The 19,859-nt window shown below is 36.4% G+C and overlaps 1 protein-coding gene across 5 annotated transcripts in view; it reads right to left on the reverse strand.

Moving 5' to 3' along the window:
* PACSIN2 (protein kinase C and casein kinase substrate in neurons 2) overlaps window positions 1–19,859 on the reverse strand; it is a 55,882-nt gene that overhangs the window by 27,176 nt on the left and 8,847 nt on the right. For 4 of the 5 annotated variants that reach the window (XM_071422616.1, XM_071422611.1, XM_071422612.1 and 1 more), the window contains exon 2: window positions 830–940. In XM_071422616.1, coding sequence (XP_071278717.1) covers window positions 830–889 — 60 coding nt within the window. In that variant the 5' untranslated portion in view covers window positions 890–940. Of the gene's footprint in view, window positions 1–829; window positions 941–3,172; window positions 3,196–19,859 lie in introns of those variants that run through there. The other variant, XM_071422614.1, reaches the window with a different exon arrangement.

Raw genomic sequence — 19,859 nt, forward strand, 5'->3', positions numbered from 1 at the left:
GTACAGTATCAGGTCACCAAAATCAAGCTGTGTAACATAGGTCTCTAGTAAATTCAGACAGGTTCCCCCAAGCCATTTTCATGTTTGCTCTAGTTCAAGCTCAAAAGACCTCCCTCTCAAATGGCAAAAGTTTGTCCTACTGATTACAGCTAATTTGGACAGTGTACTTACCTCCAATTGTGTCAGTATTGACACTGCCAAACCTTTCTCTTTACTCAAAGAAAAAGACTTGTTTTTGTAAAAGTATTTCTGCTTTATGAATTTTCCTTTCTTCAGGGCTTAAATTATCACAGCATCTGAAAGTCTCCGTCAGATCGGGGCAGTACAAATTGCTGATATTACAAAGTACTTCATATTCTCTTTCTGTATGTATGCTTTTACACTGAGATAAGAATATCTTGTCTCAAGAAAGTTTATACTTTTATCTAGATACAAAGAGGAGACAGGCAGTACATCCACACAGTATCTTACTTTTGTAATTTATATACATTTACAGTAGCTTGGAACAGTTACTTCAGATTTAACTGATCATTTTAAAAGCTACTCACATAAGGCCTTCCTTGACAATAAAAATTGACAAAGGTTCAATTCTGAATTCCATACCATACCTAAGTGGATGATCCTCAAGTTTGTGCCCATTAAAGCCCTCAAAAGAAATAGGTCAAAATCCAAAAGGTAATTTTTACCCTGAAGGCTATTTCTGCAGATCACAATAACCAATGTGTCTTGTATTGCAGCTCTCTCCACAACTTACACTGCACAAAAATCAGATTTTCTACAACAGAAGTAAAAAATAAAATCAAAATATTGAACAGAACATTTTGATTACCTCCCAGAAGCTATCACTAGAAACTTCTACTCCAACGGAATCATCATATGAGCCAGACATTGTTATATATGAAGAGCTTGTAAGTATTCAGAGCTTAAACACCTTCAGAATCTGTAAAAAAAAAAAAATTATGAGCATTAATAATGGAGTTTTGAAGTTATGAAAAAAAAATTATCTTAAGCAACTTCATTCAGTATTTTGATATCTAGAGATGCCAAATAAAAAGAGGTAACCACACAGGGCATTTTGGAACAGAAAACTTCTACCCCACAGTTTGTAGCTCTTATCCTGACATTGGTTGTCCAGAAAACACTCAATACATCTGCTTTTATCACATTTCACTAGACTCTTGAGTTCATTTAATGATAATTTAATGACAAAATATCATTTAATGATAAAATTTCCTATCATAACCAAAAGAAAAGATTGAGCAGTGAGATGCTTACTCATTAACTACTCCACTTTCAAAGTATTCCTACAAGACAATCAGGTGACCTTTGCTTCTGCAACAGTAACCTGCACTGAGTCCTACTCCTTTTCCACTGGAAATCTGTTATACAATGAAACCCACCAAAAATATTTAAGGCTAAAATTTGATGATTTAAAGAAAAATAAATGTCTTCTTGTCATTGTTCTATTTTAGCAAAACAAACAAACAGAAAACCCATCAGCTCCAAATTCTGAGCTTTATTAGAAATAAGTCATTGTTTTAACAATTCAGGCATTTTCACTTTTATAGACACAGCTGCAGTGAAGAAAAATATAATCTATCTTCATCGAAGCAGATGACTTTATGAATGACTAGGTATGAAAAAGGTTAGGGTTGTAACAAGCTTGTAACCCTTGTTACAAGCTAACATGTAAGATTAACATCAAAAACATAACTGAGACAAAAATCCAGACACTTGCATCCACAAAGGCAGTTTGTGGGCTGGAGACCAAGAGGTAGGAGAGAAAGGAAACAGCTGCCTCCCAAAACACACACACAAATCCCTGTCTGATCTCAGCAGATATTTCACCAGGTTCCCCTGTTTGGATGTCTCCTGACAAGTTTATCTCTAACCACTATGAGGGATATATACAGGTAAATAGATTTTATCCACTCCTTGGTGGATAAATACTTTTATCAGTAGTCTGTAAGTTGAAGCCCTCTCTCTTTTTTTTCGTCTTGTCAATCTTGCTTCCCCTAAAATACCATGGCCCTTCCAAAAGGGGGCTGAAAACCTCTCCAAATCTGACCTTCCTGCCCAGTGGTTATGACAAGCTGCTGAGAGAAACAGCACTGAAAGCCTCCCAGGCAAGGAAAATTCAACACTAAATTAGCATTTCTGGGATACACTGAGAATAACCGTGCCATAAGGGTAGGCACTTGTTCACAACAAAACCCAGCTACTGAAACAAAATAGTTCTTTGGACAGTTGCAGCACAAACATAACAAAATTACTCTGGCTGGGAAGACAAGATGTTTCTCCTTATCAGTTTTTCACCCAATTCATTTACGTAATGCAATTCACAAAAAGCTTACATAACCTTACACTGAATATGGAACTAAAAACCATAACAGGAACATCAATTGTTAGAATTCTATTTTTAAAGAAAGCCAAAATATATTAAGGGTTCTACAAAATGACAAACTAGAAAGGAAAATCATTTAGAGGCAAATTATTTTTACGTATTAGTGTAACAATCTTTAATTATGTTATTAGTAATTACCAAAGAAAACAGCTTTTCTACCTTGCTTTTACTGAGTCAAGAGGGAAAAGTTTAAACATTATGCAATTGTCAGTTTCTCTAGCAGCACACCTTTACATGGAATGTGTTCTTTCCAGATATATTTTATCCCTTGCAATTTTTACAATACATTGAGGAAAGCAAAGATTACATCTGTGATAACACAAGTGTATTTTTCCTCATCCTTTTTAGACAGCTATAAAGGAGGAAACCAGACAGTATAAGGAGGAAACCAAACTGCAGTAAGCTTGCAACTAGCTGGACCAATTCATAAGAATAGTTTAAAATTAAACAGCCAGGCATGCCATGCAGAACGAGGCAGGAATGAGGTTCCGAAGGTTGTCAGGAAGGGTGAGGGAAGTTTTTTCTCCTCTACAGCAAGATCTTTCAACCAAAGTGTTCACTGCCTTTTGGAAGAGATCTGTCAAACAGCTGCAGAGTTCAGCAACTTGGAAAAAGAAACTCTGAAGTATAAACTTAAAGTTTCAGCCCATCCCATGCAGTCATCCATCCCACTCTCCTGAACCACACTAGCAGTATTTTTTCCCTCCAATTACAGATAAAAAAAAGACAATGAAAATGTTCTGAAGTAATAATACAGCGTCCACTTACCTTTAACAAAATAGCTTAAACTATATCATTCCTATAAATTTACTCTGAAAAGTTACATGGAAGGACTGAAAAGGAACATTTTCTTAAATGAAGGAACAGGTTGTGGTGACTGGGTTTTAAAAAAACCCTTTTATTCCTCCTCAACTAGAACTACATAATACATGGAGTTATCCTTTTTTTCCATAGAAGCATTAAAACGATCAGCACTCAGGAAATACTGATGGAATTAAGGTTTTAATATGCCAAATACTATGCTGTGAGAAAGTATGAGCAAGCGTATTTAGGGAAACATTGTGAAGTCATAGCAACAACTGGTACAGAAAAACAGTTTTTACAGCCCTATTTAAAAATAAACTGTATACTGAGATAGGAACATTAAGTGGTGTGAGTCATGCTATCTTCACAAAACAGAATTATTACAGAAGCCAGGCCTTTAGCACATTTTTCGTCAGGGTTTGGTCCTCCTATCCTCCAAGTGAGTTTGCAGAGGTTTCACAAGTAAAGTTCACTGCACTTTTTTTTTGTTTTGCAGGGTCTTCCATTTTACTATAAAAGAAAACCTATGAACAACTACAGATGTCACATAAAATCTAAAAAATTTAGATGGATACACCAAGAAAGATGAGTTCTGCACAGATTCTCCACAAGATTCACCTGCACAGACAGAGCTGGGGGTTCTTTGGTCAGCTGGATTGCAGCAGAACCAATAACTCCATAGAAAGCACAGTGCCCGCACCCACTTCCTATATTCTCACAACAGTTTGGCTTCATCCACTCTTTTTCTCCTCATTCCACAACTCCAGGCACATCTCTTTAGCGCCTTTTCCTTGTCCCCAGCTGCTAAGCAAACAGTAGCACAGTGCTGCAGCCATCAAAAAAAGCAGCCCAGAGAAAGCCTTACCAGTTCAGAGCCCCTGCTGCCTTTTGTCACAAACACACTTTAGTCACAAGAGCTTATACAGGCTAAAAATAAGTCACAAAGTCCAAGTGCAGAAAGTAACTCCATCCTAAACAGCACATACTGTAATAGCTACGGAAATGATGCAAACAAACAAGGCTCCAGTTTCTTGGCCCTGACTTTTAAGCAATTCTTGTAAATTAGGATACATTGATCTTTGCCACAAGGAAATGGACCTCAATAAATGAATGTGGCTTTTTTTTTTAAGCTTCCTCTTAGGGAACATTCTAACCATGCTTTACGCTACAGACCTTGAATTTCTTCCTCACTGCCAGTGCCCCACTGTGTGAAAAGAAGTGCTATAAACATCCTGAGGGCTTAACACACAAGGAGGATTTTAGAAAATATTAACTAATAACGAGCAAGCAGACCTTCAGATACCACACACAAAAGCAGCTGAACACAAGATGCTGCCTCTGCTCTCAAGAAGTTGGTTTTTGATATTACTTTGAAAGCAATTTGCAAAATTCCTAGCTTTGTTCTTGTTAAAGTAATTGGGTTTTTTTTTTTGATGCAACAAATGCATGCTGTTAAGAAGCTAAAATAATGCAGTGAATCTCAAAATCTCTCTTAAGGCATTTTTCAACAGGAAGATGGGAAAAAGCTTTTAAAGAAATCCTTCAGTTAAAATCCCTCAGGCTTTTAATAACAAGTAACTTTGATGAACTCTTACTGTGAAACAGGTAGGGTTATTTAAAGTGAGATTTTAACATCCTGACTTCTTTTGGAAGATGATGTTTATTTTGAAAATATATTTCACTATACTCAAAAAGACAGCATTACAAAAAAATAAATCTAATTACAGTCCCATGTAAAATAGGCTGCTTTAAAGCATCACTAAACTGTGGCCCTAGGTGACAAACTGGTCCACAACAGGGAAACATCTCAGAGTGACACAATCTTCCAAGCACGATCAGCACAGGTTGCTCACAGCTTTCATACAGATGGATCTTGAAAACCACCAGGGATGGAGATGGCACAACCTCTCTATGCAACCTATTCCAGTGATTAACTATCCTCGAGATACAGAAGGAAAAAAAAAAATCCATACTTAGAAAACCAAATGGTGTTGCCATGCATGTTCTCCAAGGACTCTAGAGATGCAAGCTGAGACAGAGATGGTCTATTGGCCTCTAGAAAGGAAAAGCACCTGGTCACATTACCTTTTAAACTTATTTTTGGAATGACAGCATTTGTCGCCATGGATCTGATTCATCAAGAGTCCAAGTTTCATGACTAAGGGGTATTACTTATGTATAAGGACATGCCTCAACTTCCAATTAGCTGCTCCTAAGAACTTTCAGCTATAATATTTTTCGTTATTATTCACTGAAGTCTCAGGTTTTGTTCCACACAGAAGGAAACAAGACTTCCTTGTACAGAAATAAATACAATCTATGCTTTAAGTGTGAACTACTGTGGTTTGCTACCAAGTGTACCTGCCATGAATATGCCCAATTGCATTCTCTGGTTAAATAAAGCAATTTAGATCTTACTTTCTTTTCTATTTTGTCCAAAGAACTTGCTCTATAAGAGTTCTCAGTTTCTTCAGGGTTGGAATCTGTTTACTGTTTACATAGAAAAAAAGTGACATAACTTTAGCAATATTGTGAAATCATGTAACAAAAGCTGTTATTCATAGCTACTGACACTGTAAAGTCCATGAATTAATATGAAAAGTAAATACAGGAAAAAAAGAACAGTTTGGTTTACACATTCAAGTGACACCAAAAAACCTCCAGCCCCTGGGTGAAGGGAAGAAATGCATCAATGATTAATCACTGCTACTCAATGCTGTGAAGTCTTCTAATTGCAATCAGTACACATGACTGCATTTTATTAACAGAAGTTAGGCTTTAGATTTTTAAAGGTAGAGTCTCAAATTGATGGCTTGGGCCTAGCTCTTCTTCAATCTATAAAATAGGCAGAATAGCACCCTCCTCCACAGGGATTTAAGATAATCCCTTAGTCTCCATCAGAGACAAACACAAGAGAAAACAACTACAGCAACAAACACTAGAGAAAAGTCCATAAAAGGAAATTGAAACACTGTTTCTCGGGGAATTCAGCCACTATGTTATAGTTGGCAGAGCCACACACCAACTGATTTTTGGAAAGAAGTTGACAGCAACCTATTTGGTGAACCGTGAGCACTAAAGGAAGGAATCTAGGAAATGCATGCTGTTACAGACTCTGCAAACTTATTTCCTACCAGGCACACTCCTCTGAGACTGAGAGCAATGCTTATTCCTAGATTTTCTAGTTTGGGTAACTGAATAATTTGCCACCTAGACATTTTTCAATTAGCAAATAACATAAAATGACATTAAATAACAAAAAGCTATCAGTTCATAGTTGTCGTTCATAACCCTGAGTAACATAACCCTCTGCACTTCTCAGTTAAGGAAACCCTGAGTTTTAGGTTGCTTGGTCCACAACAACCTCCTTGGTATTGGATTATATTTCCCCATGCCCACGTCTGTTAAATGCTGAACGTGAAACCACTGAAAGTAGCACACATTCACTGCCCCAAATATACAAGCCATGAACACACATTCAAGCCATAGTTTCAGCACACATCAGAAGATCACTGAAGAGATTAAACTTCTATGATAATTACCACATGTAAAAAAATCCCCCACAACTCTAGAGAGGAGACAGCCTCTAAAATTAAACTCTTCAGGCACATTAACACTGTGAGATGAAATCTTACAGCAGATACATTTCACGATGCATAATAAAAGGAGTAAAAAAAAACATTTTGGTCATTATGGATTATTTTATTAAATAAATGAAACTTGAAATTACTGATCAAACAATTGGAGTAACACACAGCACAGAAGTGTATCTGAAACATGAGGCAACAACTCAACATTCTCAAGAAGACTCTTAGCCTGCACAATTTGTTTCACCCATGTAAAACAAAACCTCGTTCTCACACTCCAAAGCAGACTGGCAGAGCCCAGGAGTTAGCAGCTCTTATCTCCTGTCCTCCCTCCCCATAATTAGTGGCCAGACATGCTGGTTAGACATGCTGCTGTTACACATGCTGGTTTTTTGCACATTCATGACCTAACCATCCCTAAGAGCTCCCACATGCTGCCAGCAGAGCCTCCCTCTGCATTTTTCCAATTAACCAGGAGATACTTGAAATAGCAACACTGACTTTGGGGAAAAATTATTTTTTATTCTCAGCTTGACAAGCCAATGCATGTAGGTGTATTATTTTAATTGTGCAATTTTTGTTCTAACCAGGGAAGCTATTAATTGCCTTCAGAGGCTTTGCAGAGGTTTTTATTTAAAGTTAGACACTGACCACAGAAATTATTAACACTGCAAAATACATGCTTTAAATGGCATAGATATACCAGCTAAGATGCAACGTTGATGAAGTGATGTGGGGAGCTTTAAAATATTTGCATCTCTTTAAAACAATTCTTAACATTTTCAGACTATACTTTTTTTTAATCTGGAGGTATGAGGGAAGAATCCACATTAATGTTTTCTTCACTGCAAGGAAAAAAGTGCATAAAATTTGGCTTTGAGTAAATTTTACTGCCAGAAAACCAGCAGAAGAACTCAGGATTATTTGTCAATTAAAATAATATTAAAAAGTATTCTTTGATTTTTCAAATCAGAGGTTTCCTACTGTTTAGGATCAAGTGATTAAAATGATAACATGCAGAAAGAATTTTAATTTAATTACAGGTCTTCACCCTTTCAGAATGTTCACTTTTGTAACGCCCGTGATATCACAAACTAATTTATATGTCCTGTCAGTCTCCCAAAATGAAATTAACCATAATATCTTGCCATCCCTCCTAAATAAATAAAATTGATATAAATGCTTTTGCATTTGTTTCAAAAAAAGCATGAAGGCAGCAAAAGACCACGTCTTCAACTTGCAAATTACATTTTGTAAGCATTTCGTTAGCAAGAAATCTTTAACTGTCCAGATACTTTTAAAAATAAATAATTGACTCTTTAACTGACCCTTTAATTCCCTAATCTAGTAGAATTAGATGGCTTGCTATATACACTCATAATGAAAACTTATTTTTGTAAAATGTCAAGGGAAATGTCTAAAGCATATATATTTCATATTTAGTTTCAGTAGAATTTTACAACAGTGCAAAAACGAGGAGAGTGCAGATCAGGATATTGATGGATTCTCCAGGAGAGGAAACATGAAACAGCATTTCCAGCTGCACTGACAAAACAGTTGCAGAGAGCAGTGACACACACACAACTGCTCTAAAATGACCTATAATTAAGAAGCAAAATAGGACATTAAAAGAAGCACTGCCTCAGACATCAAAACTTACTTATGTGACCACCCAGCATGAACACTGCTCTACTTCAAAACAGAAACCTCACAAAAGGACATAAATAAAAAGCAATACAATAACCATTCTAGAAATGGATGTGTGTTGTGGACAGCAGGCTGTATGAGCCCAGAGCCATCAGTTCAAACATGATTAACACACTCTCTTACATTCAAACAAACATTACAAATCATCACACTCAGCCAAAAATACTTTTGTATCAGCTGTGACACAGTAGAGTACATTTTGGTAGGAAAAAGCAACTATGGCAGTTGTTTGAAAAGTCATTCCACATTCTGTTTACAAGCTATTTACCTGAAAAGACATGCCTTAATTCACTTGTATTTTTTCCAGCTATGGAGCTGGGCAGCATAACTGCATAAATAACCACAGTACCTGCACAGCACTGCCCAACCTCCATTTCCACAAACACAATTCTCTCATCAGCGTGTACTTTAGCACTTCCTGTGGGCTGATGAAAACCTTGTAGCTCAAGTTAATGTCTTTCCTCCCCCCTCCACACTGCAGCACTCAAAATAACACAGGGTTTTCAGTCATCATATGGTTCTGTGTAGCTGCAAAGCTGAATATTTGGTGTACTATAACCTTTAGGTAAGATCATGGGTGGTCCATTTTAAGGGGAAGTATTTTTAATCATACAACTGGCTTCAGTGGAAGAGAGTGTTTTTAAATATTTCAGTGAAACACGTAGGCACACTTTGCAGATGCGTCACTTAGGAAACAGATGTGTCGTTTCAGTGTTTCATAGTCAAAAGCTGTACTTTTCCATCTCAGGAAATACAGAGCTGTAGTATTAATTAATGAAATACTGACATGCATTGAATAGAAGTATATCTAAACCCCTAAATGAAGGGGAAACAGGGCAGTCTTCTTGAATCTGAAGGTTGCACTGAGGAGATAAGTTTCTTTACTTGAGGAAAGAACCAATTCAGATACCTCACCTGAACCAAATTCAGCCTAGTCTTTAACACAGACTTGTTTCCAAAGCCTAAATCACTGTTAGAAACTAAATCTGTGCATTAACAGCATGCCAGAATACCCTATTTTCTGCTTATCTTAGAGAGATACAGATGACTATGATTGGCAAAAACTAGGAAGGCTGACTGGGGCAGGAGAACCTGCATGGATGAACCCATGAAAATCTGTGAACTCTTCAAGTACTAGTGAATTTTTCTGTCACTTTTTGGAGATATAAATAAAAGGAAAAGGGGAAGTGATGATTTCCTTACCATGGATAAAGAGAAAACACAAAGAATAACAGACCTTCCTATGGAGTGTTTCAGAAAGACATTGCTGGAAGTGAAAGAGAAGACCCCCAGACAGTAAAATAACAGACCACAATGTGCTCATGTTGTATTTGATATAAACAATACATCACATTTCCACACAAAACTCCTTGGAGCTGAATGGATTGTTCTTTAGTAAGCAAACCCAGCAATTTTCTAAGCTAGATCCTCAACACAAGTAGCCTATAACATCAGAAATTAATTGCTAGTATATCTTTTGCTCAAGGGACAGCCAAAGCTGGCAAAGAACTGTACCCCAGGACTTGTAGCCTAAAGCAGAAATTAAATGACCACTTCCGTAACTGTTGGCTCACATCAAAGCTGGGAAAAGGCTTTAAACAGTAGTTTCCATAATTACCAATTTTTTCTGCGGCATTATCCCCTCACTGCCACAGCCACGCTGACAAAAAGCAGGTCAAATCATCATGCAACATTCTTTGACTCTCAAAATACATTAAAGGGTAGTTCAGCATTTGGGGAAAACACTATCAATGTTCAACTGCTAAACAAGATGGCCTTACAACTTAAAAGCAACATTTTCAGCTATGACAGTCATCAGATTATGCACCATTTCATCAATTTCATTTTTGGAACTGATACAAAATATACAGATCTCTTCAGAATACAACTCGTAAATGAAGAAAGAAAACCACAGGCACATTTAACTTCAGCTATCCTTCTTTACAGTAAGTTAAATAAGTAATTATTCATTTAGGAACAATAAAAGATCTATTCAAGTGTTTAAAATCAATGCTATACTGTAACAGCACAAAAGAGCATGTGACTGTATTTCATATTTAAGATTAAATAAGATTAATTCAGATTTTAAAGCAAACTGAATGCAGCTTCGAAAGAACTATTAGGAGAATTTAAATTGCTTGGTGTGGATGCCATGGGACAGAGAGAGAGAAACAGCAAGCGTTTCTCACAGCGGCTTGTGAGAAGTTCTAGGGAGCTGAAAAGATGTCATAACTTGTTGACTATAAACAATTTGCAGGTGCTGTTTTTCTACTTTATTTTTCTGTTCCTCTCAAGGACAGTGCATGAGAAAGATGTTTCTGTTAGCCAGCCAATAGAACAGAACCTATCGTACCACTCTATAAAAACTGCGCGGTTCTTTGGAATAAAGCCTTCTTTGCCTTTGCTGTGATCCTGCTCTCGCCCGTTCCTGCCCCGACCCCGGCGCACGAGTGACAGCTTGGCTGTGTTAAAGTTGGAGAGAAGGTTACTCAATACTTAGTTTCATTAACATGGTCACTGACAAAAGAAACTCTTGAATTCTATTTAAACAGATTTTCAGCTCAGTGAATCTGAGGTAAACTTTAGGCAGGTCTTCTCATGTTTCTAGGCAATTAAATTTTCTGGTCCTGAAATGGTAATTACTGTAACAAGGTCAGAAGACCTCTACTTACAACTTAGTAATCTATAAAACATGAGCTGCTGACTTAGTAGAATTAAACATTCCCTAAAACATGTAATTTTTTTTTTTGTAATAAATATAATGAACTGGCTCCTTACCATGTACTAAATTCATTGGTCTAAGCTACCTGGAAGTATCATACTTAAATATTAGGATCAGAGATCATCTTTTTGGCCTTCCCTGTACATGCAATCTGACAAGCAAAGAGAGAAAGAGGGAGTTGTTTGTTTTGGTTTGTTTGGGGTTTTTTAAAAACACATACAGTACACTTTCCACCTACTTTAACCCTAATGCAACTGAAAAATCAAGAGTTTTCAGTGTGCAAAACAAGGAGCTGCTTTAAAAGAGGCACATGAGATCCAGGTTAGGCAAGGGACAAGGTGAGAGTTTTTCTTTGGTTCACAAAGGTTTCACTAATCTTATTAAGGGTTTAGAAAAGAAAGCACAGCAGAGCAGCCAGGCTTCCCCATGATTTTCAGCAATCTGGATACATGTTATGTGACCTTACACAGCTCTCATACACACAAATCACTCAAATGTAGAATCCCTAAACATAAGAATGTGAAATGAATGCTTAAATTTGGTCAACAACCTCACAAACTGTAGGCTTTCCTACCCTGCTGCCACTTTTCAGGAAAAGGAAAGCTTTTTATGCCATTTTATTTTAATGCTTGACCAAAGTACAAGTAGGTAACCCATCGACTCTGCAACCTAAATTGGACTGAAGTTCAAGGAAAGTGGGACAAGAGGCCCCACGAGCTGACAGTCCTTGCTCACACCATCACCATTGTGTTTTTGCAGTTAATAAAGCTGTGCCATCACTGAGTGTGGAGCACTGAAACAGCAGCATGTTACCTGCATATGGGAAACAATCAGAAGACAGAAAAAAGAAAGGTAGATAACCCCAACCAAGTTCAATTTAGTGCTCTCTCAAGGCCAGAGTCTGAAAAACCCAGCTGTTGAAAATTCAAGCACACAAGACTAATATCAAATAAGACTAAAGTTGATCACAGTATTGAAACAAAGTCTTAGTAAAAGCAGGAATTGCACAACTGCCTTTTTTGTCATATATGCTGCTAACTTCAGCATTTTAAATGGTTACACAAGGATTCTCAATCAATTGCTACTAAAGGTACAATAACACACCTTTTTTTCTTTTTGAATTTAACTCATACGTCAGTAACACCCACACTCACAGCTGAGAAAGCAGGCACAAATAGCTTAAGAATAAAGTGATCAAATTTCTTAAGCTATTTAGTTTACTGCAAATCATTCTACACATGATCACAAAACTGCTTAATGTTAGACTCCAGAAAGTCTGGAGTCATTATATTCAAATGCAACATCATCTTTTAAGTGAAAATAGAATTCAGATGATATTTTTGCATGATGCATAATATCATGAAGCAATCTCAATAGACCAAAGTCAGTATCATGTAATAAAATAATTCTGAATTACAATATCCAACTTGTACATGCTCAAAAGGAAGAGCTTGAGCTGGATTTCTAATATGTACTTTGTGCATAAACCATATATGTAATGGTCTATATGCACACAAATATATAAATCCATACATAAACTAGAGTTTTAGCTTAAACTGTTTAACACATTGAGATTTTCAGCCATCTTATAAAAGGCACTACCAGGGTCCATCTCCAAGGGATTTCACTATCACTAGCAAGTGATCTCGTGCTTCTGAGTTCAGCTTGAATGTCTCACTAGATTCCATCCCACATTTGCCTCCCAAGGTTTGTATTTGAGCTGACAGCTGGGATATCCCCAGGGCCTGTCCAAGGCCAGGGTGGAGTGACAGTGCAGACAGACAGAACTGCACCATGACACTGTGGGCAGGGCTCTGTGTCCCTGCTAACAATAATATCTCAGCCAGTGCTCTATAAAATAGTTTGTGGTTACTGAAATGAGTCACCTGTCCATGTATGACTGCCATTATAAAGCCGTATCTCCACATGGCTCGTAACTTAAGAGGCTGAGCAGCAAAGGAATCAGAAAAAGGATTAAATGATTCAACAGCGGAAACAGCTGCAAGATGAAAGCTTCAATTATAGAAAAATACCTTTCAAGTTTAACTGAAAATAAGATTTCTATTTCCCCAAGAATAAGAAAACCAAGTGATGTGCTTATTCAATGAATAATAAATTCCACATTGAACTATATCTTATGGTAGAATAAAATAGATATATAAGACTTGGAAATACTGCAGGGAAAAGCATTAGACAATTAAGAGAACATGACTGAAATTGCATACAGAAAGATATTATTGATAATATTTTACAAGCAGCACATATGATGCTTTTCATAATCACACTCTTTAGCGTTAAAATTCAAGTCAAGAGCATTTCAGCTGAGAACACCTGTGAAACTCAAGTACAGACACTTCTCACTTCTGGTTCTGAAGGCTTAAAGCCTCTATATATAAACATTGTGAGAAAAAGTAGGCCCACCTCCAGGAAATCTCCTAAACCCACAAAGCTAATGCCCCCTCTAGTAATAAACAGTACCCATGGCAACTCCTTGGTCACTTCAAGCTTTCTGGAGAAGGTGAGAAGTTTCTCAAACCCACAGAGACTCCCTCCAGTAACTCCAGCCATGAGCTCATTAACACTCGTTCCTAATAAAGGCAGCACAACAGCTGAAGAGTCAGGGTCACAAAGGACCGTCACACAATCATGGCTTAGACCACAGCTGTTTCAAAGTTGTTTTGTCCTTACTCCTAAAGCTTAAGGGTAGAGAGCACATGAAAGAACAACTGTAAAAAATATTTTTAAAATATACTTTGGAGTATCTACTACGGTTATCTCAGAACAGGCAAAGTCATGTTTAAGACAGTTGTGTAATTTAAAAAGAGAAGACTAAAGGCACAAAAGAGAGATGGTGAGTGTAGCTGTAAGGGTTTTCTTGTCATTAAATATTATTAACCTGTGGTACAATATCTGAAGGATAAACAGACAAATACTCCTACAGAGGTTTCTTTTTCTCCTTTTGTGTTTAACTTGAAATTCATTTTATACTGAAAAAAATCTGTGCAACTGTCCATATCTGAAGGATCAAAGAGCTCCTTCACCAAGGCAAAATATCTAGTTGATGCATCAGTCACCCAAAATTATAAAAATAGATAATACACTTTAAAACCAGTTATATTTTACTTCTAAAAAATAGCATTGGTAAAGAATGTGCTATGTAGAGTATTCAAGAGCTTAATAACATTGATTCATTAGACAACATGCATTTATTCTCTATCCTGTGATTTATGAAACTGAAAATGAAATGTCCAACTCTTGGCACCTTCCAACAAATTGCCTACCTTTTCCCCTTGTAAGAGCTACGAAGAATTTGAATATTCAGTATATTTCATGGGAAAACCCCTTCATATCTACTTTGTATTTATCACACTACCTTAAGAAGCCTGTAGCCATAATTCCAGCTGAAAATGCCAATTTCAAACCAAGGAAGGCTAAAGTTTATTGATCCTGTCATGGACCAGTGACACTTTAGCATTGGAAATTCTGCTCATTTGAGTCTGATAATTGATGATCTAGTTAACTGTGACAGAGGACAGTCTAGCAGACTTTGTTTTCATCAGGAAAAAAATCCATTACTTTTCAGGCCCACAGAAGATAAACATTAGATCTGTTTGCATTTTTAATGCCAGATTTTAATTGGGAGTTCGACACAATAACTGATGAAAGTGGGAAAAGATGAGGATTATGGTGAGGGTCACAGGATCCTGAAAAGTAGTCCTGGGAGCAGATGAGGCTGGATTACTCAATATCTCTTCAAAGAGTGTTCAAAAGCCACACTTCTCTACAGTAATCAGATCTCACAAGAAATATTTCAGCAGAGTATTTGTCCAGTTATAATGATCACAGAACTGTGCAGCAGCCTGACCTGTCTAGTCCAGTCTTTCATGGGAAAGGGAGCCTTGCTGAGATCACCCAGCACCCTGTCCAGTCACAGCTTCAAAGTGTTCAGTGGTGAGGACTCTACAATCAATTATCTACCAATTCACAAGACATTACTCCTGAAAGACAAAACCTAGAGGGTCATTCTCATGGCCAGTTACATTTCATTTGCTTTTTTACCTTCTGCACACACACAACTGTAGTCCATTTTTCTTTTTTCTTATGCTGAAGTACAAGGCTACACAGATGAATGCTGCAGCCAAAGCCATTCACTAATCCTTTAACTATGAATTCTAACATGCGAAGAAAAATTTTATGGTACTGGTACAACACAAAGTTCACACTATACTTAATTCATGTAATGACATAGGTCTTTCACTGTGGTCCATTCTGCATGACCACAGATAAACTGCAGATACTCAGGTAATTAGGCTAGAAAAAACACTCATTTGGTACACACATACTCAACAATTAGTCTTTGTCCTGGCCATGGTACATCCTGGTATAACTATCTGCTCCTTATCACATGAACATATTTTTATTGTAACATCCACTGGCATGAGATAAAGCTCTAAATCCAAACTATTTCAGACTTGCATTTCTACCACTGACACCTAAAACTCCTTTCAAAAGAAGGCAGCTGTTCTTTCAGAAATACTTGTGTGCCTATTCTTATTGATACACAAATTGAAGAATTTTAACACCACCAAACCAGTCTAGCCAACATTTTGTTAGAACTAACATCCACCTGCAGTTCAGCTGTAAGAACTTTTTCTAAAAGAAGATACAGTAGTTGCCACACAAATCTTCTGTTGGTCTTCACTCTGAGGCTCTCAGTAAAGATGCCTGGTACCAACTGGAACAATTTAGAACTGCAGCATGACTGTTATGCAATATCAGAAGAGTCCTACAGTTTTTTCAAAGTTCTCCCTGGATGCTTGTGGGAGAGTATGTGAACTATATCCCTACAACATTCACCAAATAAAGACGTTTCTAAAGATAGCCTTTTCAACCTAAAAATAGTGCAGCAATAAAGAAGGCCATTTGAACAGGTTTAGCGCTGGCTCACAGCTGTGACTAAGTCCTAGCAAAATTAGCTTTAAAATTACTTTTACTAACTCCCCCATGGTTCCAACTAACAATCAAAATGCATCACCACTGCCCATTTTCTGGTGTCTGGAAACGTGAAAGTCAAAGGAAGACAGCACCAGCACAGACAGGTTGAAAAAAGTTCCTCCTAATGTCACTGATACAAAGTAATCATGACACAATTACACAGGAAGGGTCCTTTAAGCTATGAGAAAAACTTCAGGCTCAAGGGATCCAATATATCCAAGTACAAAGCCAGAACTTTTGCCTATAAGATAAAGGCACTGAAAGCTTATCCAAATTTTGGAAACCTCGAAATTCATATTTTACATTCCTCTAGTTAAGGCATTTCAGCAGTAATATTCCAGAATATATTCAATGATTTCAGGATTTGGAGGCAAGTTACTTCCATAAGGCTTACTCAGCCTAACACAGATAACAAGTAATTCTGTATCACATTCTGAATTCCAGAGAAAACCAGAAGGAATCCAATAACAAATTCTTAAATGAATTTTCAAATACCTAAGTTCTTGCTTGAATATTTAAGTTTCAGCAGCCTAGCTTTAGACAAAACTCCATTGCATTTTCATTTTATATATTTGACATATATATGCCAAATCCCTACTTGTACTTGTCTTTCACCTGAGATGATCTTCCCACCCCCCCTTAGGACAGAAAACCAACTGGGAAACAAGCTATAAATGTCTTTTCAAGCTTATGTGGTTGGACTTCCAGGAGCTCTTTCAGTATTCACAGCAACATAAATTCTATTGTCGAAGCCTAGGTGCAATATGCTATTCTTTGCATATTCCAATAGTTCTCTTGAGCCGCTTCAGCTGCATAACTAGAAAAAGTAGCTCAAATTTAATTCATTCTGGGAAGCAATGTGGAGATTCCTGGAGGATTGCAACAACAGTTGACAAAGCAATTTAACAAGAGCTATAAGTTCTACATTGCTTATTTCTCCCCATTTGCAGGGTTGAACACTGCACAAGTTAATTGGTATTGCATTACAAAGAGTGTTTCATAAGATTTTCATAAAAGCTTTTTTTTCCCTGAAATGAGATTACATAACTTTGTTCTCTAACTATTCACTGCAATAAAAAAAATTGAAGGATTAATGTGATACATTTTTCCTTGGCAAATTCAAAACATATTTTGAGAAGTGTGTTTATAAAATCTTCAGCTTTAAAGAGCCAATTTGTACAACAGATTTTGATGGTATTTTTCCTACCTAATAAATTGCATCCCAGTGAGTATAGATAAATTAGATGCTTTACACAACCCTGAAAATTACAAAAAACCCAAACACACTATGAACTTCAAAACTGAAATACTAACATGATTCACAACTCATATCAAATAACATCAAAAGATATTTTAACATCAAAAGATATTTTACTGGGATAGCAATAATCACTCAGAAAACATAGTATTTTATCTGTATGTATGAAATAACCCATATGTGAAATAAATACTGCAAATACAAAAAAACCCCACAAACCAAATAAAATACCTTTAGATGTACTTTGAAAGTTCCAAACCTGTTCATTTCTTTCTTGATGTGCAATAAGACACCTTTGCAGTGACATAAAAGTTTCTAAAATTATTACTGTAAAACTAGTAATTTTGTTCAGCAACACATTAATTACATGCTAAATTTAGTACTACTTTTCCTTAATTACAAAAGTGTTTCTGCAATGCCTAACAACAAGTAGAAACAAAGGTGCTTCCTATCCAGCCTCTTTTGCAAGAAAGGGGAGGAGGGATAAAGGGGAGATCTCCAATCAGAGTTTTAGTTTCTGTACAGGGCTAGTAAAAAAATCCCAGCAAAGTGTATCTCTCTAGAAACAGAAACCACATCATGTTTTATCAGACTAATCAAAGTACAAAGCATAGAAACTACAGGTTATCTTGCACAGCCCAAAATAAATTCAGAATCACTGTATGATACTTGTTTCATCTATTTGTGTTTATCAGTTATGGATCTGTTTGGGACTGACCTGACAAGGATTAACATTGCACAGCACAGATTTTACTCATGGCACCACACACCATGGGATTTACATTCTACCAAAAACTATGGAATAGCCTATTCTAAACCAAGAGCTAAAAATGGAGTCAATTGATACAGACTAAACCACATGTTGCTCTCTGATCTAGGGATGCAACAAGCCAAAGCAGAAGCAGCTGCACATATACTATTTTGGACAAAGAATTTCTTAGCCAAATTCAAACCAATTTTATGATCAAATCTCATTTCAAATAAATTTTAAGGTTCACATACAGAGCACCTAAAACTATATGGACTGTCCTTTAATTTCTTCAAATTTTTGTGTACGAACATAACTAATAAATTTGGTTCTAGCTCAATGAAGAGACAAGACATTCATGGATATCCCAGGCACCTTTACCAGTGCAGACAACAATTAAACAAAGAAAACCACAAAATGTTCTGCAATACTGTTCTAAGATGTTCTCTGCTGGCCAATCTAAGCACCTGCTGAAAGAAAAATAAATCTGGTGGTGTAGTAGTGCACTCAGAATAGCCAAGAAAGTAGATTGGACAGTATCGCAGAACAAAGTAACCTAACTAAATCTACTTCTCAAATTCCAATAATTCTAAAAAAAAACAAAACCAAACCCAACCAATCAATCAACCCAAAAAAGACCTCCAAACCAACAAGACCCAAACAAAATCCACCAAATTACAAAAACACCTCACAAAACCAAAAAGCACAAAAAACAAACACCCAAAAACACAAACCCAAAGAGGTTTTAATAGGGTATAGAAGCAGCAGTTTTTCAGTCCAGGAAATGATAGCAATGGCATGGGGTTTTTGTACACCCAGATTTTACCCTAGGAGAATGAAAAAAAAAAAAAAAAAGGAAAGAAGATATTAACATTATAAAAACACACTTGATTCTTTCCACAAAATTACATCAATTTTGGAAATTAAATATTGAATTGAAATTCAAAGCTATTTCTTCAACACTTGGTTTAACAATAATGTGCCAACAGATTAATCTAAATCATCTCCTAGGAGTTTCAAAACAATTATTAAGCATTCACTTTTTTTTCTGTAAATACTATATTTCATTACATAAGAATAAAATATCAGCATTAAACTTTAGAAACATCTACATTATTTACAAGTGAATATTCTAAAGGTAAAAAGGCAAGGACTCTTGGCTTCTTTCCACTTGGAACTTGTTTAAGTTTAAAATGTATTTCAATTGTCTTCTTCCACTCCAAAATATTTTAAGCAAAAAAATCCAGAAAACACCCACAAGTTTACCTTTAAATTGATTAATTTAATATAACTTTATACTTATTTTCTATTCACATGCATTTAAAATTGGTAAAATTCAAGAAACAAGGTAAAGCATATCTGCAATTCTCTTAACTGTAGACAGTGTAAGGGTAGAGTGTGAGTGAAGAAGAGTCACATCTTTCTGGGCTGTATTTCAGCAGTTCAGGTAGCACAGCGTCAGCTGCCAGGGCAAACAGCAATATTGCATTTATATCCATTCCATTCCCTTCCTTTATTACACCTGACCACCTTTGGCATGCATCTGATTATAAAAGCATTTGTTTACATTCAACATTCACTTTACAGGTCAACTTTACAGAAATCCTTCATTGCACTCCATAGTTCAATACGTA

Source organism: Agelaius tricolor, unplaced genomic scaffold, assembly GCF_023055355.1.
Source record: "Agelaius tricolor isolate 1412-34295 unplaced genomic scaffold, bAgeTri1.0.p SCAF_3, whole genome shotgun sequence".
Lineage (NCBI taxonomy): Eukaryota > Metazoa > Chordata > Aves > Passeriformes > Icteridae > Agelaius > Agelaius tricolor.